Source organism: Pleurodeles waltl, chromosome 10 (genome assembly GCF_031143425.1).
Source record: "Pleurodeles waltl isolate 20211129_DDA chromosome 10, aPleWal1.hap1.20221129, whole genome shotgun sequence".
Taxonomy (NCBI): Eukaryota; Metazoa; Chordata; class Amphibia; order Caudata; family Salamandridae; genus Pleurodeles; species Pleurodeles waltl.
The window spans coordinates 638,183,542-638,211,509 of NC_090449.1; the positions used below are offsets into that span (position 1 = coordinate 638,183,542).

The 27,968-nt window shown below is 41.4% G+C and overlaps 1 protein-coding gene across 3 annotated transcripts in view; it reads left to right on the forward strand.

Moving 5' to 3' along the window:
• The window catches only part of DPP6 (dipeptidyl peptidase like 6), a 1,951,083-nt gene that overhangs the window by 805,352 nt on the left and 1,117,763 nt on the right, over positions 1-27,968 (forward strand). For all 3 annotated transcript variants that reach the window (XM_069211130.1, XM_069211129.1, XM_069211131.1), the window contains exon 2: positions 27,807-27,921. In XM_069211130.1, the coding sequence (XP_069067231.1) occupies positions 27,807-27,921 (115 nt within the window). The remainder of the gene's footprint in view (positions 1-27,806; positions 27,922-27,968) is intronic.

The window sequence follows — 27,968 nt, forward strand, 5'->3', positions numbered from 1 at the left end:
ATGACCTACTTAGTGGTAACTAATATTACCTACGAAGGATGAGAGTCAACGTCAGCCCTGCTATTATTCAAAGGTATACCTTTAGGTTACACAAACGCCTCAATAGTGAGCCATAAACTCTTTAAGCTTTGTGACGTAGTGCCTGAATATGTAAGGTCCTGCTTTGCTCCCGAGACGTAATATCCACTTTGTAATATCTACTTCTGTTTTGCTAAAAGAAACATCTTGATGTTACTATCATTAAAATTATTACGAAGTTTCAATTCTTTCAACGTATACTGAAATGTCACTATGTTTCACTGAAGAAGTCACATATTATAAGATTCAAGACGACAGAATAGGAGAGCCACTCCATTTTTAATAAAATAAAACGGCTTTGAAAATTAACCTTGCCCAAGACTCAACAAAGGGTGCACATTCAGGAGTTGTTTTTTTTAGCGCCCACTGCACACTAAGGGGCATATTTATACTCTGGTTGCGCCGAATTTGCGTCGTTTTTTTCGACGCAAATTCGACGCAAAACTAACGCCATATTTATACTTTGGCGCTAGACGCGTCTAGCGCCAAAGTTCCCGGAATGTGCGTCATTTTTTAGCGTGAACCCCTTCCTTGCGTTAATGATATGCAAGGGAGGCGTTCCCGTCTTAAAAAATGACTCCCAGGCCTTTACGTGGTATTTATACTCCCGGGCAAAAATGACGCCCGGGAGTGGGCGTGGCCAAAAACGGCGCATTTGCGCCGCTTTTTAACGCCTGGGTCAGGGATGGCGTTAAGGGACAAGTGGGCTCAAAATGAGCCCAGAGTGCCCTCCACTGCCCCCAGGGACCCCCCCTGCCACCCTTGCCCACCCCAGGAGGACACCCAAGGACGGAGGGACCCATCCCATGGACATTAAGGTAAGTTCAGGTAAGTATATATTTTTTTTTTTTTGTGGCATAGGGGGGCCTGATTTGTGCCCCCCTACATGCCACTATGCCCAATGACCATGCCCAGGGGACAGAAGTCCCCTGGGCATGGCCATTGGGCAAGGGGGCATGACTCCTATCTTTACAATGATAGGAGTCATGTTGATGGGGGATGGGCGTCGAAAATAAATGGCGCAAGTCGGGTTACGATGATTTTTTCGACGTAACCTGACTTGCCCCATTTTAAGACGCCCATGCGCCATTTTCCCCCTACGCCGGCGCTGCCTGGTGTACGTGGTTTTTCTCGCGCACACCAGGCAGCGCCGGTCTGCTTGCGCCGGCTAACGCCATTCAATAAATACGGCGCCCGCATGGCGCTTCAGAATGGCGTTAGCTGGCGCTAATTTTTTTGACGCAAAACTGCGTTAGCGCAGTTTTGCGTCAAAAAGTATAAATACGGCCCTAAATTACCTTTAAGCACTTAGTTGAAATCAGGGTTTGCATTTAGAGCATATTAACCGGAAAATGAACTTATTGAACATGCCTACAAGACTGTTCGACTCCCATTCTGGTGTTCAGGTCCTCTATATTATTAGCCTTACAGTGTTCTCAGGACAGGACAGATGATATAACTGAATGTTTTGCGTTAATTTTCTGTTTTGAATGTGCTAACTCAAAATTGTTCACCAACAGAGTGTTTAACCTATTTCTCGATATACGTCCTCAGCTGATGCATTCCTTTAGACAAAACCAGCAGGTAAATTAGGGTTGTACGAAGTTGCCAATTTTGAACTTTACCAACATTAGAAGTTATAGTTATAAAACTCATCCAAAGTTATCAGCGATTTTTAGAAAAAAAGAACTGAGAAAGTATCAAAAAAGCTAGGTATTTAGGAGAAAAAATTGCAAACCCATTCTTTGCAGGTGAATTATTCAACATAAAAGGTGCAGCAAAAAGTTTTAGTCGGCAAACTTCTCCCACAAAAGTCGTTTAGAGAAGGTGGCAAACTTTGAACACCTCATGAAGTTATGAAGTTCTTCAAATTTGCACAGCTTTGCTGGTGGAAATATAATTTCATAGTCCCAGAATTGTGACTGGATTATCAAATTCCAGATTACTCTATATCTTCTTGTTTTGACCATAACTATAGAATACTAAGTGCTGATATATCCCACTCCTGTATTTGAGAACACAGCTATGTCCTCAGAGGGCGTGTATCCTAAACAAAAGTGTGACTACAGGCTCCACCTGCCTCTAAGTGCCTATGGGGCACTAGAACTTTTCAAAATGAGCTTCCCAATGAGGCAATGTCCAAATTGTAGTTTGTAAGGCATGCAATAAAATGATAGCATGAATGATTCATACTAATAATGACAACTATTGCACAAATAAGAGGCCATTACGAGTCTGGTGATCACTAGACTGCCAGACTCACAGTGGCGGCTGGAACACCGCCAATGCGGTGGCCCCAGTGCAACATTATGACCACAGCAGTTGTGCCACAGTCAGACCGCGAGCACCGCCAGGATCAGAGATCCCAGCGGTCTGGCGATTGTAGCGATCCTAATCCACGGTAGCACCACCATGAAAAGGCAGGTGGAGAATAGGTGCAGGGGGCACCAGGGGGCCCCCGAACTGTCCACCCTGCATCCTACAGCATTGCCGTCGGCTCAAAACTCAGGTTTCCGCCCTCTGACCTAGCGGGAAACTCTTAATGGGCCCGGCGGGGATGTAGCAACTATGGCCGCAACCTCCACGTAGGAAGTTCGGTGGACAGCCTAAACTGTCCTCTGAACTCGTAATAAGGCCCCTAGTGTTTGAAAAGTGATAAATAGCTGGTAGGGATAAATAGTAGTGCTCCTGAAGAAAGCCATCAAACCCCTTAGTGTGGGTGTTTTTTAGTGACTGAAACATGTAGACCTCTAGATGTGAGAGTTCATTACATGCTCCAAAAACATCTAGGTGTGTTTTTAATCTTGCCAAAGGATCCTGTAAGGAATTAAAATATATAGAGAACCTGGGTAAATGCAGACAATTTTGGAGAAGATCCCTTACAAAATACAATCAAAGAATTCCACTGATAAGAAGTGTTGAAGCCCATCATGTTAAATTAGGTACCAAGGATGAGAACCCAAGAATGAAGCATGCCTCTGATATCAATGGTGGGTGAGGGTCCTTTTAAAAAAAGAGATTTTTTTCCCTCACCACGCAGAATAAATTCGAATTTGAATAATCACAAGTTCTCTCTTTTTTAATTAGGTACTAGGATGAAGATAACCTGTGATTTAAGGGATTGATTAAAAGTAGCCCAGAGACAGGGAGGGGCATTTCTGAATCCTAGGGTTTGGTGAAATACCACATGTAGATGGTTGACAAATAGCTGTGCCCGAAGTTATGAGACAGGTTATGAAAGGACACAACTCCTGCCCTGTGAACATCTCATCTTGCTTGACCTAATAAATAAGCATTACATGGAAGCAAAACAGAAATTCTTCCCATTGTACCATCTCTTACCATAAACCATCACTTTTATTGGAATAGGCTTTGTCCAAACCTGTATTCTTACTAATTTAAAATTTAGGTTGATTAGGCTTCATAGTCTATCAAGTGGAAACGGACGTCTTCAAAACCAAAAAAAGCTAATAAGTGCAGGACATTTTGTTAACTTTCTTTTAATTAATAAAAGATATCCTTTAAAGCTGTTCTGCAATTAAAGCTACCTTGTAGTGATTGGGTGTACACTTGTCTTCCTGTGCTATAACATAAGGAAACTGCATTTGGTCTAGAAGTGACAACTGCTCAGGGAAATTCCAAAGCATGGACATGAAGCATGCATTGTTGTTCTTTGTATTCCTGTGAAGGATGAGGTTGGGGGCATTGGATGCCATATTATATGGCCTTTAACATTTGCTCACTGTCTTTTTCCACATAACGTGGTCTGGACTTAGTTGAAGCTCATAATAGCATACGGAGATTTAACATAGGTTAAGGCCCCTGCTGAGGGTAATATCAGCTTTAATTAATCAATCTCCATTGCTTCTCAGATAATTCAATTTTGCAACCTCTTTTTTTAATTAAATGAAGTATTACATAATCACATATGAAAATAACACAAAAGCGCACAGCAAGATTATATCTTCAGATGATACAATCATTTGGATGAAGTTCACATCTTATTGCAGTGGAACAGCATTACTATTATAAGGGTTACTTGTAAAACGAACAAGAATCTGCTGCTAATATTTACGCTTTGGCAGCTTAATTGAAAAAGGATTGCTTGGTGCTGATTCATTCTTAGAGACGATTTTAATTAACACATTCAATACAATTCAAGCCATTACCATAATGTCAATGACTTCTGCCACTTAAGTGAAACAGTGCGAAAAGACTACATGCTGCTGTTGATAGGGAAGAGCAGTAACAGCAGGAGAAAGATAGATGATATTTTTCTGTCCACATTATTTGTGATATTCCATGTCACTCTATGTCTGTGAGGGTGGGAGCCATGCCCGCTTTTTCGCATATCCTTATGAGAAACTTTTTCTTAAACTAAATCAAAATAGCAATAATTTAAATAGCCACTGGTTGTTTTTCAAATCTGGCTTGGATCCAGACATCTTCGACAAACCATGGACATCCCTGATTCACTGTGCTTTACCCCACTCCAATGGCAACAACTACCAAGGAATGTGAAAATAAACTTGGCAACAGGAAGCTGTATATTCAGGAGTCACATAAATCAGCTGTATAAAGGTTAAGAGGAAATGACAAAGATACAGATAGCTGAGAAGTGAAAAATAGTATTGGAATGCCAGAAAGGCTTTGCAGCAAGAAAGGTGAGGGAACACCCAAGGGTGTTTTGTTGAGAAGACGGATCCATGATATTGGCATGCATATCATTATCACTTGAGGATAGAGGTGGGTGAGCCACTTAAAGCTTAAGCCAAGCTCCAGCCTGAAGCCTGGTTCAGCTCGAGGTCCTTTTTGAACCTTGAGCCCAAAACGAGGCAAGCTTCCACAGGAGATGAAGTGGTGAGGTAGCTACAGCTGCTGACCGTGTATCTTTGGGAACCTTGTTCAAATCCCTACCTCAGGTTAGCAATCTGTGAAACCTGGCAAAACTCCTTATGTCGAAATCAGAAAGTGTAAGGTAGTCTGTGTCTGGTATGAAGCACTCTAATGTCCTTGGGAACAATTTGTTCTGTGTCAAACTGCCTCAATCAAAATGTCACGCATGCTTTATTCTTGTCTTCCAAAAATAAGTGCTGAAGAAACAAGCTGTACTGCTTAAAGTACAAGGGAGCACTGCCACGACGCAGCATTGGTGAAAGTATTTTTTTGTGTGAATAGGGCTGCAGCAGATAAAACATTTAGGCCCGTATTTATACTTTTTTAGCGCCGCATTTGCGCCGCTTTATGACGCAAAAAACGGCGCAAACATACAAAATACAATTGTGGCCCATATTTACACTTTTTAAGCGCCGCATGTGTGTCGTTTTTTGACGCAAAATCGGTGCAAACGTACAAAATACAATTGTGTTTTGTAAGTTTGCGCCGATTTTGCGTCAAAAAACGGCGCACATGCGGCGCTAAAAAAGTATAAATATGGGTATGTATTTTGTAAATTGGCGCCGATTGTCCGTCAAAAAACGACGCAAATGTGGCGCTAAAAAAGTATAAATATGGGCCTTAAAACACATGAGCTAACATGTTTTTCTGGCGCATTACCATCTTTATCTATACAAATCATAGACCATTTCATCAAAAACCACTTTTTCCGGTGGAACTGAATAAAGTAAAGATGTATTTATGCCTTTTCCTTTTAATAACAGTTTAACAGAGGTCGCACCGCAGTGATTGAAGGGGGAAACATTGATTCACTTTTGACAAGCTCTTCCAGTTGTTAACTTTATTATATCCTAAATACAGTGTTATGAAATGTGTCTGTCTCATTGTGTGCTAATGGCTATAATACAACAGAGAGTAAGGAAGCTACTCACCCATTTTACTGATGCAGTATGTGCTTCAGGATCCCAGTTAAACCCTCATTCCCGCTGTCATGGGGAAACAAGACTTACATCACATGCGTTTCTTCCTAATCCTATTATTCTGAATTATGGCATAATGTTACACCCCACAATTTCCGTTCTGCTCATTTTGCTATTTAATACCCAGTGTGCTTGGCATAGGGAAAATAGGATAGAATTATGGAAATTGTGAGGAAATCGGTTGATTTTCAGGTTTTCCCTCGTTCTGACCCTTGACACTCTGAATAAGATGGTAAACTTGCTTTGTTTGCTTTGACACAAGGTGAGGCATTAGATTTACTCAATGCAATTCTACCCTTCTACTCTGTGCCCCTTAAGATTGGGCCATTAGTGCCTTAGAGTGCATAAAATACAAAAAAATAGAATTATTTTTTCCATAGTTTTGTTTGTGGAAATGTTTGCCTCGACACACACATTACTTGTGAATTCCTCTTCCTAGAATTACGAAAAAAAGATCACTCTTACCTGAAGAACAATGTAGCAGAATAACAACAGATAGGTTTCTCACAAATATAATAGTACAAAGCAGGATTCACACAATGGAGAGAGAAATCAATTAAAATGGAGGCAGCAAGAGTTGTAAGCCTTTTGAGACCTTGGAGCCACATTGTCTAATAGCATATTGAGCCAGAGGGATCTGGCATTTCAGACTAAAGGCCCGCAAAGCCTCGTAGGGGATATAACTCTTCAAAATGTGCTGCTTCCTATCTAATGGTGAACAAAGCACTACTGGGAATGAGACTATTTTAGGCTCCATTTGCATCACATCTAAAAGTGCATATATAGCAGGTCATTAATTATAATAGGGTGAGAATCTGATCAAAAAGGTAAAAAACAACGTTCGTTGCATAGTAAACGAGAGAAGATGAACTGATTCTGTCAGAGCTAGTCACAGCAAAAAAGCGTTTCCATTGTACAAAGATAGCATGTTTAACTCTCTCAATAGAAGTGTACAGGGGTAATTTGCATTAACGGAACAGGGAATATTTCCCAGTGTGCAATTATATACCGCATTATTTGTCCTGGGTTTATTTGCATGCATTAGTACATTTCTACACATTCAGACAGAAGGCATTATGTAGCAGGCATTTGATGTGAGCAACTTGTTTGCACTCTTTACTTTCTGAATTCGTTTACTTATGTATTATATATCTCTCTCTCTCTCTCTCTATATATATATATATATATATATATATATATATACATATAGATAGATAGATAGATAGATAGATAGATAGATAGATAGATAGATCTATGTGTGCCTGTGTGTATGTATATATATATATATATATATAGAGAGAGAGATATATATCTTTAACATGAAGTCACTCCACAACAAACGGGAACCAAGCTTCTCCGGATTCTTGTCGCATGTATGACACCGGCACCACCAAACCAAGTCTAAAAATACTCTTTATTTCATTAAATAAAGTATAAAGTGTTAAGTGCTAATTCCAGAACCAATGGCAACACGTTTCGGCCCGAGCCTTCAAATGGCCACTAGTTGTACATGCACGTAAGTCTATTCATTTTAGTTTTGTATTTGGGAGTTTCTTTAAATTGGTTGTTTTGTAAGTATGAATTTATATATTTATTTAATTTGTTTGTAGCATGCCCACACGCCACCTTCAGTTTTAGCAATAGGCAATGATGACTGTATGAATCAATCACTCACATTGTAATCTAATTCTTGCAATACCAAACCTGGCGGCAAAGCACATTTTAATTTGTGTGCCGAATGTTGTAACTAAAACGCAAGGTCAGCACAGTTCTGAATTGGGTTTTATAATGCATAGGGAACACTCAGAATGTATTTCTTGTGGCGACAAATCTTATTTGACTTGCTCAGCCTAACTGTCCGTAGGGTGACTGTAAGTAAGACATTTTCTTGAGAACCATCACAAAGATGGCCGAAAGCAACTTTGAATTAGTTCTACCTCATTTCTGTATGAACAGCCAATGTTCAATATGATCATTAGTTTGACTTTCGGTCGCTTCCTCTGCCGTTCCTGAATTTTCGAAGCCTCTGTATATTTTCAAATAAAATCTGTCACAGCTGAAAACAAGAACTGGGCCTAAAGGTATTCATATATACAGCAAATAATGATTAATATCTGTGCCCAGATATACATTACTCAACGTATGTTGGTCTCTACGTAGCACGTTCTGTCTTCCAGATCACGTAAAAGGTATTTGATGAATCAGGAAATAAAATGCTCTCCTAGTTATGGAACGTTCATTGTACAAACATAATTTGAATGGTATTTGAATGGGACATGTGAACTAGTTGAGAGTGATGGGTCCTTAAATAGACACATATTATTTATTCATGCATTTCTTTTCACTGTTTGGTATTGTGCGTCACATCATGTTTTGTTGCCACATCTGTGATCTGTTGTCCAAATGACTAAAAATCAGTCCAGTGGATTAGTCAACTCTTGTAATTAAACAAGGAAGAAGGTGGGAAAGCCAATAATAACTGATTGATTACAATGGACCATCTATGGACCATCTCAGGTGATGAATTAAGAACAATAGCGTTTTCCCACTAATCACAAACGTATATTTGTACAGAACAAATGCTAAATGTTCTTTTTGCGCTGGTCATCCGGTCCAGTTGACACACCACATCACACTAGCCTACTATCTGCCAAAAAACTGCCCTCATTATGCCATGGTCAACATTATATCGGGCATCACCATGCCGTGAATGCTGACATAATACTGAAACTTAACACCATTGTTGTTCAAGGGCCAGTGTATAATTGGCCACAATATGCAAAGACGTACTGCCATTAGACCAGTGGTGCATTTCATCATATCACACCATTATCTTCACACACAGTCATTGTGTTAACACACACACCCACACACATGCGCTCTCTCATGCACTTCTGCACAGACTCAGACAAAAAAGATGTAAGCATACACAAACAGCAGCTTTCACCACTTTTATTATGTGTACTCTGCCTGGCATATACTACTGTGCTTGCTTGGTTTTTGGTCTCTTTCTGGCTCAACTTTTCCACTTCTTGGTGCATGGCAGTTTATTGCTCGTACTATGAGTGTGATTAACAGCACAGTTAATTACCTGATGGCTTAAACCTCAGGGCAGTTCCCTGTCTTAGAGGTCCTTTGCTGTCAATAACAATATAAATGTGACTCAGGGCATACAGTTTGCTTTGGACCTCTGAAATCCAGCCTGCATCTCTCGACGTTAGTGCTCCAATTGTTCAATGAACTTAAACTTTGCATATGTGAAGGGACACACGTGCACTGCTTGCCACTCACACATGTACTGCCATCCCATCAAATATGCACAGCAAGTTTCATTCTTTCCCTGAAACACAAAAGATCTGGAGATGTGCACCACCACACAAGACAACACAACACTACAAAAAGGACAGTTTTCCTGAATCGTCCACAAATTAGTTGACAGTGGCCGTACATGGATTACTGTGACTCCTACCAGTTGCAAAATGGTTGTAATGCAAACTCTAGAGAAGACAGCATACTGATATTTCTTTGTGTATGAGGGACTCAAACAGTGCTTGGCAGCTAAGGCTCCATTCAACCTTCAAATGAGTTGCAGCAGTGTAAGGAATTATATTGATCTTAAGCTCCAGCCTCATTGTATTGTTCACTGGTGGCGAATTGAGAACCACATACTTGATGTATGGCCATCATGAAGAGCAGTGCACAAGTTAAGTCGCAACGCTGGTATATTACTCTTCCGTACAGAAGGTTTAGCAGTACAAAGGCCTGCCAGGTTTGTGCTTGGGTTGCAACAACTCAAAGGTGTCTTTCATTCGTGAAAAATGAGAATGTATACTGAAGTTAATGCAGATCTCTTGGGATTGGTGCTCAAATAATGCTCTTCAAAGCTACCCTGAAAGATAAATAAGCTCAGCCGATGTGAATGCACTTTCTTTATCCCGAAGCCATTACTCCACAGCACATCCATAACCCAGCAAGACTTTGTTCAATGCTTTTCTTGATAGTACAATGCTAATACCGTCAATATGTGTTTTGTTGCTTTTCTTTGAAAGCAGCTTATTAATTCAAGCAGTGAGGCATGTTGGTTTGGCAGTCTGCATTACAGTATGTTCAGATTTACTATCTTTCATCCAGTGGAGCACTGTGGGAAAAAATGCAGCCTTGTGTTGTGCTAATGATAGCAAAGTGCACAGTATCAGATTTATAAAATGGCGTCTACAAATAAAGTTGGTCATGCTAAAAGTTTTGGGCAAGACTCGAGCATAGGCTGTGTCCCAAACCTGTGCCAGCACGGAATTGTACTCAAGTTATACCCTCATGTGCTTGTCGTGTAAAGCTTGCAACATCTATTTTGACATGTCCTGAGGATTTGGCTCAAAGACAGGTTACAGTCCTTTAGTTGATCTAACTTTGTGGCATAACCTAGTGGCATGTGCACTGTTCTGCCCCAGACATGCCCCCTTTGCATGAAATAACAGGGGGCTGTTGCCATGTGGTTTTGGAACTCTGTAAGAATCAACTTTGGGCACTAGAAACCTTCAGGGCATGAAAATTGATCAGTGATGGGGTGTGCACCAGTTAGTGCCGCAAAGCGCCGTTTGCGTGGGGCGAGGGCTACCCAAACCGCTAGCTAATCCGTACAAAAGATTGCTAATGACAATTTGAGTTGCAGACTGCTCTAAAAAGAGGCTTCAAAGGGAAAATACAAGACCTCACTGATGATTAGTAGAATACTATGTTGATGGTTACATCTTTGAACATTCACGTTGTGACTGTGGGACTTGTATGTTGTTGCTTGCCAGAGCCTTTCTAGCTCTGCGTTCTTTCCTTTGTGTGAAACATGAAAACAAAGCTATCTCAGTGGTAGGCCACTCACAAAATAAGTAGTTTTCCTCCAAATAGACATAAACAAAAGTAAAACTACAGGAGTGTTCTCAAACTGCCTAAATACGTTTTTATATTTAAATTAATCTTTAAATGTCATTAGAGCGTGCAAGTACATAAGACCTTAAACATTACATGTTTAGTTAGTACCCTTTAATTTAGTGATTCTGCCTGTAAAAAAATGCTTTTAATTGGCACAAGCTCGAGTTTCGGTTTATATATTTATTGAAAAGGACACCTTGAAAAGGAGAAGAACTCTCTAAGTGGTGATTATAAAAGGAAATAACAGGGAGGGTTTTAACTGACCGCCTTTCAGTCATCACATTGTAGGATGTGTCCTCGTAAGCTCTTGCTTGGCAGCATTTAATTCACATCGGTGGTTGCTGGGCGATATACCTCGCGCTCCTTTTTGGGGAGAAGATGTGCCTTTCATAAGAAGACTTTGCAAAGAGTAAAAGAGAAAGGCACAAGGAAGGAAGAAGGAGGACGAGAAAGTTATGCGAACAGTGAAAACTGAGAAAAGTAGGGATGAAAAAGATCTTGATGCAATAGAATAAAGAGATGGGCAGTGTAGGGTATTGTAAAAGAGAGTCCTGACACGGAATCAAGACTGAGCAGCCTCGATGTTTGCAACCCCCTGCATTTAACAGTGATTCCAGGTTAATTTGCTGTCAATGGTTGTCCACAATGTATTCTTCGTGGATTACGACCTGCACGTGAGATGGCTTCTTCCTTGCACCTGAAAAGCAATCTGAAAAGAAGACTCAATGCATAAACTAAGTATTAAGAAGTTATTTCCAACAAGAAATACGGAAGAACTGATTATGGAATCCAAATTAAAGTGGAAACCTTGATAAAGCATGGTAAATCAAACCGTGTTGGCCAATGAGAGTGGACAATTTGGTAACATCCATAACATAACATGACAATGCATGAGAAGAAATTGAATGGATCATATCACATGGACTTTAAATAGATGGAATGAACTTTGATTATATAGACTCTCCTGCTTGAAAAAAAAATAATTATTTGACTAAAGAAGAATTTGTTTAGATACTTTAGTAGAAGTGATGTTTAACACAGTTTTACAACGTTTTCCAGATTACTAATATTATTTCATATTGTAATACTAGTGGATAACTAGTGTGAGTGAGTTCACCTGGATTTCTCATTTTTTCAATTACCCAAATAAATCACTATGAGTTTTATGACAGTTTTCAAGCACTGTCATGAAGCCATGCAGTCATGTCCTCAGCATTAAGTTACAAATCAAGTACAGCAGGATTGGTGACAAAATGTAATGCCATTTGTCTAAAGGTCATGGCAATTGCACGTCTGTGACTGGCTGCTCATTTGCGTACTATTAATAAGTCCCCTCTATGCAAATGGGGGTCTGACAGAGTGACAAAGAGCAGCTGGCGGAGAAGGGGGTCTTAATCAGCAGCTCTGCCCTGGTGGATTAGGACCTCCGCCACCTCCAGACTGCCAGGATCTCTAATTCCGCGGAGCTGGCGGTTTTCTGGCGGCCCGATCTCCAGGGCTGTAATGTGGAGGTTGGACCACTGCAATGGTGGCAGTCTGACTGGATTCCGCGAGTCTGGTGCTCTAGTGAGCACCAGACTCGGAAAGGGGCCCATAGTGTTTAGCCTGTTTTCATAAAGACCACCCAAGTTCAGCAAACCATGTCACTTCAAATGTCAACATTATTCATAATATCAACTTAACAATCTAAGAATACAGTATCCAACATCACAAAATGTCATAGTAATTACAACAGAGAATTTAATATTCATCATAACTCACAAATTGTGCATATAACTTTAATCAGGAAATCTGATTCAAGATAGGACAGACAAACTTTGCACTATTTTAGGTCCTGTTCATAAAAACTATAATATGAATAATTATGATTTTCCTTTTTGGTATCATACCATTTGCTGACAGTGGCTTGTAGAGGTAAAGCATCGATATAACAATCTAGGAAAAATACATGCCTAGAATGCATCAGAACAAAGCACAACCTTAACTGGAAGGTATGTGAGAGTTGTCCAGGAGCATAAAGGGTGATTCAGTTTGCTATGTATTAAGTTTTAATATCATCAAGATAGGGGTGGTTAAGCAAAAACTTCTCTTCATAAAGAGGCCCATGGGCTGTAGGAGGTGAACAGTTTATTTATAGAGAATGGTGTGCTCCTTAAAGAGGTGAGTTTGAAGTTATTTTCTGAAATGCAGGAGAGATGAGAGGGGCAGAACTGTGTCAAGGTATTAGTCTAGATCGTCTACGCCTATCTCAAGACTTGCCTATTGACCTTTCCTTTTGTGCACTTCTTGAGTTGTAGGCTGTTGATTTAACTGCTTGTCCTATGCAGACCTTCTCAGATAGGCATTGCTTCTACAAGTTAGCAAGGTCTGTTGGTTATTTCAGAGGTGTGGTTGATTCAGAATGTCTTGAAGTGATGGCCAACGTATGCCCTTTGGTGCCAGACTGGTATGATCATGGTTCTGTAGTCCTTTAACAAGAGAAGCAGCAGCATTCATGAGGCATTCCAGGAAAGACAATATTGAGTCAAGGTGGCAAGTAAGTTCAGGTTGACTAGCTCGGTGGTTTTATCAGCAGATCCGATATTCGTTTCAGGTACCTGGCACACCATTTGCATCACTTGTATAAGCTGTGTGGATTTTCTTGACGCTGTTTGTTTTGAAGGACAATGGCACTGTTGTTGGCCAAGTGAGATAATTTAGGAATGATGGGGAGTTTGAATTTAATTCATCCCGATTCTTGTTACTGATTTAGCCCTGCATTTTTTCTTTCCTGCTCTTCTAGGCTGTGACAATATATTTTGGTTTTGTTAGGTTGACCTTAAGGTATGCAACATTTATAATGTTTGGGTAAGTGCAAAGCATTTCTGCACTGGTGTTTAAACGGTACCTTCTTCTTAGTTATATGCCAGGGATGCTGGGTAACTCCCAAAGCAGAGGGAGGGTGCCAAAGGTTGTAGCACCTGAAAGAGATAGCAAACAGGATCAGAGCCCTCTATCTGATTCCCCTAATAGTGTGGTGTAATACTAAATTACGCTTTGTGCTTAAAATACTTCCTTTTACTTGAAAAGTAAGCACTGGGTTAGACAAAACATTATTTTCCCCAGACCTACTTTGCTAAGGAACCACTGATTTCTTGCTCTAGCCATCTTGAGAGACAAATGCAAAAAGGGTATAGTTGGGCCAGTTTTCAGAGCTGCAGTAGGATGGACCTCAGGACCAGTGGCAAATGACCCACTGGTGAAGGTCTGTAAATCATGTGAGTCCTGTATCCCCCAAACAGTGTCTGACAGATATTTCTATGGAAAGGGCCATGTGAGGGCCAGGCAGCGAGTTAATGTAGTGTTTAATGTTTGTCTGTAAAACCACAATCATACACTGCAGCAGGGGCAGCCCCTCCCACCACCAGCAGCAGAAGCTGCAAACCTTTCACAACGAAATGATAGTAAAACTATGGGGCATATTTATACTCTGTTTGCACAGAATTAGCGTCATTTATTTTTACTCTAATTCGATGCAAAACTAACTCCATATTTATACTAAATGTATGGATTTAAAGTCATTTTTTGGATGTTGAAACCTACCTTGCCCTAATGAGATGCAAGGTAGGCGTTCTCAATCAAAAAATGACTCTATGGCTTCAACTCGATATTTATACTCCAGTGCACAAATGGTGCACATGAGGGAGGAGGGGTCAAAAAATGGTGCAAAGATTGCTTTGCCCCATTTTTTAACACCTGGGTCACGGCAGGCATTAAGGGACCTGTGGACCTATTTCCATGGCGGAACACCATGGAATAAGCCTACAGGTGCCCTCCCCAGGCCCCAGGGACACCCCCACCCACACCAGAGGGACAGCTGAGGATTGGGGACCCCATCCCAGGTAAGTACAGGTAAATCCAGGTATGTATTTTATTTTATTTTTTAAAGTGCCATAGGGGGGCCTGAAATGGGCCCCCATACATGGCACAGGGTGCAGTGGCCATGCCCAGGGGACCCTGGTCCACTGTGCTAGCCATTGGGTTGGTGGGCATGACTCCTGTCTTTTATAAGACAGGAGTTATGTGGTATGGATGGTTTTGCGTCAGAAAATGACTCTAGGCAGGTTAGAGTATTTTTTTTTACTCGAACCTGTCTAACGTCATTTTTTGCTGCAAAACCCCCTTCTTCCATACCGCCAGCCCCACCCAACTAATGTCATTTTTTTTTTACACTAGCCTACCCTTTGCACCGGCTTGCACCATTCCATAAATATGGTGCCCGGCAGGTGCACAAAAATGGTGCAAGCCGGTGCCAAACTTTTTGGTGCAAAACTGCGTTAGTGCAGTTTTGCACCAAAAAGTGTAAATCAGGGCCTATGTTTGTTAATTTTTAGTTGTGAAAGGGGCAATGCCATGGGAGATGACGGAGACGAGGGGAGTGCACTGTGCACTCCCCCCTAGTGTGCATGTATGTTAGGCCGGCCATCTCGGGCCAGTCAAACACACATGCGCTCTGTGCTCTCTCCAGCCCGGCACTGTGTTGCTGGGCTGGAGAGAGCACGCACAGGCTCCCAGTCTGCCTGAGAGCACCCTGGCTGGGCGCTCCCAGCCAATCCTAACGCTGCTGTGAGCAGCATCAGGATTGGACGCAGGGCGTCTGTGCCTGTCTGCAGTGACGAGGAAAAGAGGAGCGTTGTAGCGCAGTAGCAGCGGAGCAGATACGTTTTTATTTATTTATTTTTTATTAAATGTTCCCCCCACATCCGTCCCCCTGTGAGTCGCACCCGCCCAGCCCCTTCAGAGCACAGCAAGCTGCGACTGCACTGCAGCATTAAATGCTGTTGCAGAGTGCTTAGATACCAACTTGAATGACCTTGGTGTTTGTATTGGTAGAATTGACTGCTGCTTCGTGCCTTTTGTTAGAGCTTACATCCACAGCAAGGTTACATGTGTATGCATTTGGGAGGTTCTCCCTTCATACCCGCATGTGTTTCTGATAATGATACAGCATTGGTGATACCACAAGGCAACTCTGCTACTGTGTGGAATGTTTGCACGCTGAAGACCCAGCCTGTTGCACGGTTCTTCATCGTGTTGTAAGCAATCAAATTGATTGACACTCTATATTACAGAATTTCCCCACAGTACACTGAACAATTCTGATTTGCCCTGTCCCAAGGGCCTCCTACGGAGTGGAAGCACATTTGTAGCTTTTAATCATTTACATGCATCAAACCTGTCATTTTGAGATGTTTGCAGATGATTTGATTATATGGAACTTGCTGTTTTTTTTCTGTAGGGCCTGATTGTCCATTGTTCTTTATGAATTAGGCCTATAAATAGCCCACAACAGTGTAAAGCATAGTATATTGATTGTAAAAATGTTAAGCATAAAACAATATGCGATTAAAATATTGCCATATGAGATTACTCTTCTAACTCCTAGCCCATTTAACTTTCATAGTCAACATATTTAAAACAAATGTTTAGCTGAACATTTGCAAGAGCTAATTTAGGACGTGCCTTTGACTAATGTTTCTGCTGACTAGAGACTTAAATACCTGCGGAGGTACAGCAGATCTATTTTATCACATTAGACAGTGTTAAATCGTTGCTTGTCAGGGGAACATTAAATACGCGTGCTCTGCCGAGCTGAAAATGTAGCTGCATTTGTTGACATTTCAAAGTAAAAAAAGAACACAATGCGACATAACAATTAAAACATAGCAGGATGCAACACAACAAAACAGTTAAGGCAGAACTCACCAAAATTACTATAGTACAACACAACTACATCAAATTAAAATAAGAAAACCCAAAAACATAGCGTAAAAAACAACATGAAACATCAACAGCACAGTAACATACCACACAACACAGAAGCACAAACATTATTGTCATCTGGTACCGCCTCCATAACACAATGATAAAATGTGATTACCTCCAGCACTGCCTTAATTTATCACCAAGGACATGAAATAGATCCAATCAAAATGTTATTGTGATCGTGTGAAGGCATTTTATTCCAAATTAGGGGGCAGATTTATACTTTTTGAAGCTAACCTGCGTTATCGCAGGTTTGTGTCAAAAAGTATAGTGTCAGCTAGCGCCATTCTAAGACGCCCGCTGGGTGCCATATTTATGGAATGGTGCTAGCCGGTGCTAAGGCCCTGTTAGCGTCCTTTGAAAGGACGGTAACAGGGACAGGGAGGCGTTGGGGGAACTGGGACTTGAGCGTCAAATTATGGCGCTACACTGTTTAGAGGCAAAGAAATTGCCTCTAAGCAGTGTAGCGCCATTTTCTGGAGCACAACCCCCATGGATATGGCTCCTTTCTTAGTAAAGACAGAAGCAATGCCCACCACCCCAATGGCCATGCCCAGGGGATGAATGTTCCCTGGGCATGGCCATTGGGGCCAGTGCCGTGCAGGGGGCCCCAATTCAGGGCCATTGAGCGGTGTTGGGAAGAAACAGAAAAATACTCACCCAGACTTACCTGGGATGGGTCCCCCATCCTTAGGTGACCTCCTGGTGTGGGTGGGGGTATCCCTTGGGCCAGGGAAGGGCACCTGTGGGCAAGTTCCATGTTCTCCGACCATGGACATATACCTACAGGTCCCCTTACACCTGCCCAGACCCATGTGTTAAATTATTTAAGGACCCCATCCCCTATGGTGGATTTTAGCATGGGGGGATAAATATGGCGCAAGGGCCATATTGTCCTTCTCTGGACAGGATCGCCTACCTTGCATCTCATTGACGCAAGGTAGGTTTTACGCTGCAGAAAACAACGTAAACGCCATAACTTTGGCGCTAGACGCATCTAGCCCCAAAGTATAAATATGGAGTTAGGTTTGCGTTGAATAAGCGTAAAAAAATGATGAAAATTCAGTGTAAACCGTGTATAAATATGTGCCTCTCTGTCCAGCATTCAGCCATAATGGATTTTGAGTTAACCCACACTTGACACCACTTGGTAGCATGTGCAGCTCATATTGTCACCATCTTACTTCATTCGTCTCCATTTTCTGTTTGTTAGGTTTTCTCATTTGAACCTTGGTTAATATTAGCTGCTTTAGAACGAGAGCAGAGGTTTGTGGGAAAGTCTCATAAATTTTGACAGAGGATTGACTGGATTCTGAAGGTGCCTGCGCGCCAGCAGTTGAGGGGCTGCCGTGTGATATAAATGTCAGAAACTATTCTTTTGACAGACTGCCGCTTTTGTGTTTCTACCCCCAACCGTGCTGTCAACCGCTATTACAAAAACATTTTAGCATCTTAAAATTCTGGAGGAGTCCAACATTTATGGTAACCAAGTCAACTCCGCAGGTGGGCTGCATTACTTTGCAAATATAGCGACACGAGTGAATGAACTGCTGCTTAAATGAGTTTTCTTCTGCAACTCCAGCAGATATTGCTTTTAATGCAGACTATTCTGTTTTCTCCACTTAAAATTTAAATATGTAACAGCGTTTATGCATAAGGCAACAACAACCATATCAAAAGGGAAGGAGGCTAGGATATAGAGCATTTAAGTACTCTTTTGAGTATCAACACCCCAGTGTCATCCTTATGAGTGACAGACACAGTGATTAATTGGCAAATCGCATCCATCTGTTACGAAATGTGATCGAATGAAATATTTCAAACTAGATATGAAATCTTGAGTACAGCTTGGCATGTGGGATAGCTTTTGATACTGCTGGGTTACACACACACACACACAAACAAACAAACATGCACGCACACACAAGCACACACACACCCCCCTAATAAAAAAAAAAACCTAAAGTGATGGTCCGTATAATGATAGTGCTACCACCACACATTTCCTAGACCACTGTCATCTGAGGGAGGCAAATTACATACTGAGGTCCTCTGGAATGAACCCCGATTTACCACATAGGGGCTCTGAAATGTGGAGGGTCTCAAAGCCACATGGGCATGTCTGACATGCAATAAGTAGTCTCTGGAATGGATGGGACAGGGGAGCTGCTAGCACTCCCACTGGGGCAGATGCCATTGTTGGCCTTGCACCAGCGTCCAGGCCCAGGTGCTTAGGGCCAGATGTAGGAAACAGTTTGCGACTCGCAAACGGCAAAAATTGCCGTTTGCGAGTCGCAAACCGGAGTTTCCTATGCAGAAATGCATTTTGCGAGTCGGAACCGACTCGCAAAATGGATTTCAGAGTCGCAAATAGGAAGGAGTGTTCCCTTCCTATTTGCGAGTCGCAGTGGGATGCAATTCCATTTGTGACCGCGTACGCGGTCGCAAATGGAGTCGCAGTTACCATCCACTTGAAGTGGATGGTAACCCACTCGCAAATTGGAAGGGGTCTCCATGGGACCCCTTCCCCTTTGTGAATGGACCCCAAAATATTTTTTCAGGGGAGGTAGTGGTCCTTCTTTGTTGTCATACATCGACCTTTATTTTTTGTTAAGTGCAGCCAGTATAAATAAGGCTGCAGGGAAACCAAACACAAAACATAACTTAGCAGTTTCACAACTAGAGTGCTTGGTGGGTGAACAAGCCCACGTGCATTAATTCATTTATATTATAGGAACATTTACAGACTGAGCAGTTTCCGCAGTTATAATTCCCAATGATGGGTAAAAGCATTATCTGCAATGTGATCTTGCCACATCTCTTCTGCAAGGTTAAGAGGGTGGGAAGTGTGTGATGAAGATGGTGTTACACCATCCAGGAGCTGGAAGTCCTCTCCACTCCCACCTCTCTCTACATAGTGCCATCTGGGTTGCTTTTAAAGGTGGAAGCTTTCTCCAGCCCAACCTATGAGAGATTTGTGGCATGTCATAATGAGATCGGCAGCCACAACTTATCGTATGCCATCATCAAGGCCAAATCGGTAACTCAATTCATTTGAATTCGACTTTCATTGTTGAATTTTCATATTAGTAAACAAAAAAACGAATTTTATTTTCAGAGAACTTAATTTTTTTTTTTTTATCAATTTTTTATTTGTTTTTACTTTGGCATAATCAGGTATCATTGGGGTGTCAGGCTGTGTTAACATACACAGCACATCAAAGGGCAAACATGGAATCTTCAGCAGCAGGCTCATTCCCCGAACCCAACACTTGTTGAAGAGAAAATTCAACTTTCACCTTGCATCCAATGTAGATGCTCTTTAGGTACACACTGTGCTCGCCGTTACTTGCCTACAGGAATCATCTTTTAGAGGACAGCCTGGATTTGAACACCATCCTCATCCAAAATTCGATTCCTGAGTGGGCTCCCTGATGTAGTAAAGAGAGCCCTTTTGAGCCAACTATATGTGCCATTGAAAAAAAGATTGATACCCTCCTGTCCTAAATTGTTTGTTTTTCTATTGTAAGAAACCCACAACATGCAGTTGCGAAGCACTTCCTAATAATGATCAGATAATATTCATTTTCAATATGTTCTACAACCGTCGCTCCCTCATATTAGCCTCTCAATAATGTTATACTTCATTTCCAATATGTTAGAGATCTTCAGTTTGATCATGATTTCGACTTTTGGCTCTTCATTGGGGTTTGACAGGCTTCACAGTAGTACTCAGTTCGTCAGGGAAGCTACTTGAACTACTGTTGAAGGCGGATGAGCCAGTTATCACTTCAGGATCTTCTGGGCTAGAAGCATCTGAACCATCCGTTAAATGAAATAATCTGTCCCCTAGATCTAAAGATTCATCAGGACCATTAAAGCTCTAGGGGCATCTCTGAGTGCCCTTACAACCGTGGAGCTAGATTTAGTCATTATGGGAGCTTCTCTCCCTTTTACAGCATCCAGTACTTCAAGGGGGTTGATCAACAAGGCTCCACTTGGGACAAACTGCTGTCCAGAGGCGTTCACGGCTGCCATTTCTGCCATATCTAGGTTTTTAGAGCTCAAGCTATTTTGCCCACAGTGATGACCTGTATACCACTGGAAACATTCATGTCATTAGTGAGGGTAAGAGAAGCTACAGGTATTGAGCCCCTATATAAATCCTCTCTGTTCAAAACGGCCCCTTTCTTGTAAGGTCAGAGAAATGCAGCAAATGTCTTATCAACACCTCCATCAACAACTCCAGCTCTTTTGATCACATTTCCTCTTTCCAAAACATTAAGAGAGGGTACACTAACCTGACTGTTGGTCAGACCATCAGGCTCCCTGGTTGCTGAACCAAATACACCCCTCAGTGTCCTCCATGCTGGTGGAACTGTCAGTGGCCGCCAGGATCAGACCGAATAATTATGAACATGCTTCCAGTGCCTACAGCTGTCATCTCTGCCTGTGACTGCCCTTCTATGGGCTGTTTTGCCACTTCTGCTATCTGGAAGAATGAGGTCCAGGGCCCCAGTCCAAAACATCACAGTCTGCCTTCTTTAGAGCTTCCATTGCTCCCTGTTGTGACTCACTCCTTCTTAGGCCCATTTTTGCTGAGCTTCTAGTGCCCCTCCCACTCCAGTCCCCCTTTGAGCGAGCTAATCCAGAGCTGTGCAAGATACGCGGGGGTGCTACAGACTTCTCCCCTGCCTGATCGTGAGAGCGTAAACTTTTAGGTGGCATAACTTCTCTTGGAATCACTTGATACCTGCAGCACCCGGGGAAACTTAGTTTAACGTCAACCTACTTAACCAGCCTCGGCAGAAACCTGCCCGGGTGAGCGGATCACACAATAACAACCGCAGGGATAGCTATTTTGGCTGCTTGAGCTCCTAATAAGCGGATCAGTCAGGACCATGTCATGAAACAACTTCTACAGTGCTTGTACATTCCAAGGAGCCAGCCCGCTCTCCCACTGGAACTGGAAGTTTGGAGCTGGTTGAGCGGTACAGCTTACATGGCCTGCATCTCGCTTCCACCCTGATCACATGTGCCCTACCCTGGATAACGTATAATGTTATACTTCATTTACAATATGTTATGGATTATCCCATTTTTCTTATCTGAAGACTTGGTAGGGGTAGGCCATTTCCGGTGGTTAGCACTAAAGTATCTGTGGTTTTGGATAATGCAAAGGTCTAGGCCAGCATAAGGGATCTTTGTAGACAAATCAAAAAAAAGAAGGGTTTGTTTCGTTTTGCATTTAAAATATTTGGTTGCAGCTCAATAAGTATGCACATAATATCTCAAAATGTAGTTGTCTTACCTTAAACTCAACCTTAGATGCAGTAACTGCAACACTTTCGATTATTATGCCAATAAAACTTTGACATCTTTTATTAGCATTATCACCTTAGATATCCTCCAGGTGAAGTGCACAGTTCTGACTGCCCAGCACCACTTTGTTCTGTTCACTACCATTGCAGTGTAAGTATTAAAGGGAAGTCTTCTGAACCAGAGCCTTTTGGATTATTGAATGCAGTGTTACCCTTTATTCAGGGCACATAGTACATAAATCATAAAATAAATGTGCATCATATTCTTTCTGCATCAACAGACATCTCAAAAATACATATATTTCCAACAAAGCAGAGTAAAAATGCCCAGACTGAAGTTTAATATTCCGATCTGAGTTGGGGCAGATTCTTAAATTTCAGTCTGAAATAATGGAATATGTTCTTAGTTTGCTTGGAAAACAAAAACGATTTCATCTATTGCATATGGATGGCTATTCTGTCAAATGCAATATGTTATAGGGCATTCAGTTCAAAATAGATTGTAGACACACTTTGCAAAACCTCTAAGTGACTGTCCAGGGAGGAAATATAAACCTGAAATGTTCTACTCTGCATGTATTTCTGCTATTCCTTGCTTTGTGGATTTATAAATTTGCCTTTAAACATTCAGGCCCATATTTATACTTTTTGACGCACAACTGCGCCAACGCAGTTGTGCGTCAAAAATTTACCACCGGCTAACGCCATTCCAACGCACCATGCGGGCGCCTTATTTATGGAATGACGTTAGCCGGCGCTGCGGACTGGTGTGCGTCAAAACAAATGACTCACAACAGGCGGCGCTGGCGTATGGGAAAATGGGGGTTGTGCGTCAAAAAATGGGGCAAGTCAGGTCTGAGGCAAAATTCAGGCCTCAAACCGGATTTGCGCCATTTTTTTTGACGCCCAACCTCCATTGACATGACTCCTGTCTTAGCAAAGACAGGAGTCATGCCCCCTTGCCCAATGGCCATGCCCAGGGGACTTATGTCCCCTGGGCATGGTCATTGGGCATAGTGGCATGTAGGGGGGCCCAAATCAGGCCCCCCTATACCACAAAAAAAATCTGAAAAACATACTTACCCGAACTTACCTTTACTTCCCTGGGATGGGTCCCTCCATCCTTGGGTGTCCTCCTGGGGTGGGCAAGGGTGGCAGGGGGTGTCTCTGGGGGCAGGGGAGGGCACCTCTGGGCTCCTTCCGAGCCCACAGGTCCCTTAACGCCTGCCCTGACCCAAGCGTTAAAAAACGGCATCCATCAGGCTGTGCGTCGTTTTTTAAGGCCCACCCCCTCCTGTGCGTCAAAATGACATCAGAGTATAAATATGGGGCACAGGCCTTAAAGTCATTTTTTGGAAGGGAACGCCTACCTTGCATATAATTAACGCAAGGCTGGTTCCCCCTTCCAAAAAATGACGCACATGGTGGAATTTTGACGCCCGCGGGGTCGGACGTCAAAGTATAAATATGGCGCAGGGTTTGCGCCGATTGTGCGTCAAAATTTTTGACGCACATTTGGCGCAAATAGAGTATAAATATGCCCCTCAATCCTCCTAAATAACACCATGCAACAACTCTACTTAAAAGGCAATTAATATTAGGCAGTCTCAGACCAATATTGTCAAGAAACTGATGCTGCTTTGATTTTTTTTTCTATTTGTCGAGTGCAGCAGCGTTCCACAGAGAGCCAAGAAGTATGAAAAGTTACGACTAGTATGTTAGGTTGTGTCATTAGGTACAAGACCCCTGGAATTCCGGTACAATACAATGGTGCATAGATGGTTGTAAGGAGGTTTATGATTGGTTGCGCAGTACAGAGACACATATACAGTCCTTTAGCTCCAAGGAGGAGAACATTGCATACCTCCTTTTATTTAGGCCAGGAGGTTGTGTACCAGTCAGAGGTGATTTGTGAAATATATCAGTGTCATACAACAAACACAAGGCATGTTATTCCCGATACCTTTAGAGTACCTTTCATTAAAATGAATTGTTTCAATATAATCTTCTCAATACAAATTGACAGAGAGACAACTGTAGCTAGAACAGCAGCCTACCAGCCCTATTAAGTTACTGCGGAACTCAGTCTCTGCAGAACTTAAATAATCCCTTTTCTTTTGTACCATTTAATTACGGAACTTATCAGTGACACAATGAACTCATACATTATGCTTTTCTTAAACATATTCTCCTGTGTCCCAGCGTACCAAGAAAATGTCTAAATATTGCTTGAAATCTGACTGTTTTTGAGCAATGTCAAGTAAAAAAAAAAAAACATTCAATTGGATATAATTCTTTAAAATTTGTGACAAGCACTCCATCTTCAATATGTTTCGAATTCGTCACTGTTTTTTTAAATATGTAATATCACTCTTACCAAATGGAGATCATACAAGCTTATTGATCCCAACCCTCCTATATGTTGAAAGAAATTGACCACATTTTTTAATATACATTTCTTTAAGTTCAAAACATTTTCTATTAAGGGAGTCTGTCGAAGAAACAACCAGTTTATTGATTACAAACGTAATAAAGAAACTCGATGAAGACAACGCAAAGGGGCACTAAAAGGAAAATTAAAATTAAAAAGTTTTGTAACTCTAAGGATTAGTCTTGTATACTGTGTTTCACACAGTCACCAAAAGAAGGTCGATTGTAAACATAGGACAGAAAGAGGATCTATGGTTTAGTTTGCACTAAAGATAAAAGAAAGAGAACTAAACTGCCCAATACTTGATATAATCTATCGAAGGTGCAGCCAGCTGTAACTAAAGCATTTCGTGGGCATTGTTGCTACGTAAGAGTTTCCCACCTATTAATTATGATATTAGGAGACACGATAACTCCAAAGACCTATTAAAATTATGTGAGGGATGGCGGTTAAACAGAACGGAGAAGTGTACACTGATAGGGTATGGTAATTTATAATGTACCTTTAATATAACGTCTTTTGTTAGTTAAAAGGCGTAGCTAATGCCTCCATTATCCTGTTTTTCGCAATCGGAAAATGGTTCTCAAGCAGAAAAGGAAGACATTAATTACCTGCTGTTACTATCTATTTTAGTTTTCCTTCCCCCCTCATTTGTTCTGGTCTCTGAGACGTGTCTTTTCATACGCTACCTATATTGATATTTTTTTGTCAGTGACAACCTGAAAAAAAAACATCCCCTAAGCGGTTAGGAGCATAGATGGGCTTCATTTGCGGAAAATGCGGTAGCAATTTTTGAAAGCACTGGATGTAAACAGATGCTAAAATAGCACATTCATAAAAGGAAAAAAAGAACGATTCCAAAAAAGCCATGGCAAGGAAAATGCAATTAGGGTAACGGTGGAGAAATATAAATAAAAATATATATATTAATAATAAAAATGCACAGTGGATCCAACCAGTAGTACGCTGTCTGCAGTATTTGTATATCGATGTAGTGTTTGCCAAATCACACAGTTTTGTGTCAGCAGAGTTGAGTTGCCACAAGGCACATCACTGAGAATTAAGATAATTCTGCAGAGAACCCTGACAGTACGGCAAATAGGAGCCATCCATGCAAGGACTAATAGGGGATTCTCCTCATTTACTGCCCTCCTCTCTTTGAATGTGACACCTTTGGCACTGCATGTGGCTGGCCTGACATAGCTAGACTGAATAATGCAGTAGGTACTGCCGCTTTGCCAACTCCTTACACACCACACAGTGCACCCTTACATTTTTGTTACTGTCTTCACATTAGCAAGAGAGGTTAGTAGCATTGGTGTGAAGTAGGGAAGGCCATGTCTGGTGTATTTGTACATTGGGTTGGACTCTTCTTATATAGTTAAGACCTGTGGGTGGGCAGGTTGACGTTAGTAGCCTCCAAAATGTTGCTGGTAAAGTTAGGTCTGTATTTGTGTGAAAGGCTAAATATGGTGTTTCACATGGTTACAAATTCATACGAAGCAGAATTTCTAAGTAAGTGATTTATCAATGGGTGTAAATGGTAATCCACAACCAGTAATAAAGTCACTAACCTGTTGGCTCCAGGCAAAGGTTTCAGTAATTTAAACCTGAGCTTAAGCCTCAGTAGCCGTGGCACAAAGCAGATAGGCTTAATTTACAGAAAATGTGTAAAGTATTTAGAAACATCAAAACGGTTAAAAACTCAAAACACAACTCAATAGAAATCCCAGTAAAAATCATAAAAATAGAGAAAAATTGAATAAATAAAATGACAAAAATCCAGGATGAGGAACTGCAGATATTATATATTTTAAATGTAAGTCAAACAGCACCAAGAAAGAGTGAAGCACCATTCAGAAGTCACTGTTAAAATCCTGGACTCTCCCAGCTGCTCTTTCTGTGCTGACAGGTATCACATTCTTCACGCCAGCCCATTCTTTCACCAAACCAAAGCCATTGTCTCTCCTCTGTGAGCTGTTTTCATACCTTATTAATGTCAAGCATTTACGGGACAGCAGGTGGCAAGCTAATGCAAACTGGCCTTCAGCAGCTCTAGGCAGGGAAAAGGTAACTATCTAAATAATACTTTTCCTAAATACTTAGTAAAATCCAACTTCACAGTGGAATTGGATTTTCAATAAATGTTAAAAATAGTGATTGAACCATTTCTCTAGCTTGCCCCAAACCTGAGTTAGCAAAACTAATGTATAAATCTGTTTTCCACAGTGAAAATCTTTTTTGGGAGCTTGTCACATGGTAACATTAAATTTCTACATGTCCCACTTTTAAATTTTGAGGCACCCTACCTTGTGTGCTACAAGTCCTACTTAGGGGTGACTTGATAATATATAAATGGAATGATTTTTCGCAGTTAAAAAAGGCTATTTTCGAAGGTTGGACCACAGGCTTAAACAACAGCTATCATGATACATAAGCAGCCCTGAAGCCATGTTTTCCTTGTCACACTAGTGGATGGCACAATAAGTGCTGCAGTCAACAGGTGACATTTAGCTTACCATGCCATGGCTGTACTTTCAACATCATATACTGTGCCTGACTGGAAAGTTAAATCTGGCAATTAGGAGTTAGCAAATTGTGCCCAGTTTTAAGGGTCATCACACATACAATTTGGAATGGACAGCAGTGGCCCAGTGTGCAGAGTTTAAAAACCAGCCGCATCAGTCTAAAAAAATGTGAGCAACCTTGCAAAATGGGCCCTTTCTCACAAATATCCATTTTGCTTTTTTGTTTCGATATGTTCAGAATCTACTTAATATTGCAAGCATGTCAACTCCATAACAGTACTTCCAAAATACATTAATTTAGTGTGCACAAACAAAGATGGAACGCACCAAGAAAAGGATATTTGGTCCCATGCCACTGCAGAGGTGTAATCATTGCCAACAGTAGTTTGTGTTGAGAATGTAGACTGTTTTCCACAAAACTGTACTACCAGTTCAAAGGTACACCTAATTTATTAGACAATTTGAAAGCAAGTTCCTAAAAGAAGATTCCATTTATGTTCCAGGTAGCTAAATTATGACAGAAATATTGCGGTGTGATAGGAGAGATATTGTATCTATATCTTGAACAGCGACAGGCAGAGTGACATGTGAAGCTCTCCAGATTTCTAATGCCACTAAAAACCCTGAGAAGGCTGGTGGACAACTCCACTTGTCTGCAAGACTGATGGTTTCATAAGGTGAGGTAGGTTAGGGTGCTCCCTAGTGGTGGCATTGTGTTTGGCCTAACTATATTTTACATGGTGTAATTCTTAATATGGAGAAATGTTTTTTGGGTACATCATTAAAATGCAGATATGGTAAGTGACACTGGTACTAATCCACATTCTCTCTGGTTGTATTTCAGGAGCTGGTGGGGAGCAACCCTCCGCAACGGAATTGGAAAGGAATTGCAATTGCCTTGCTGGTTATTTTGGTTATCTGTTCCCTAATAGTCACATCAGTTATCCTCTTAACACCAGGTAATTTAATTCTTATTCGTATATACCAATGTCATAATCTGAAAATG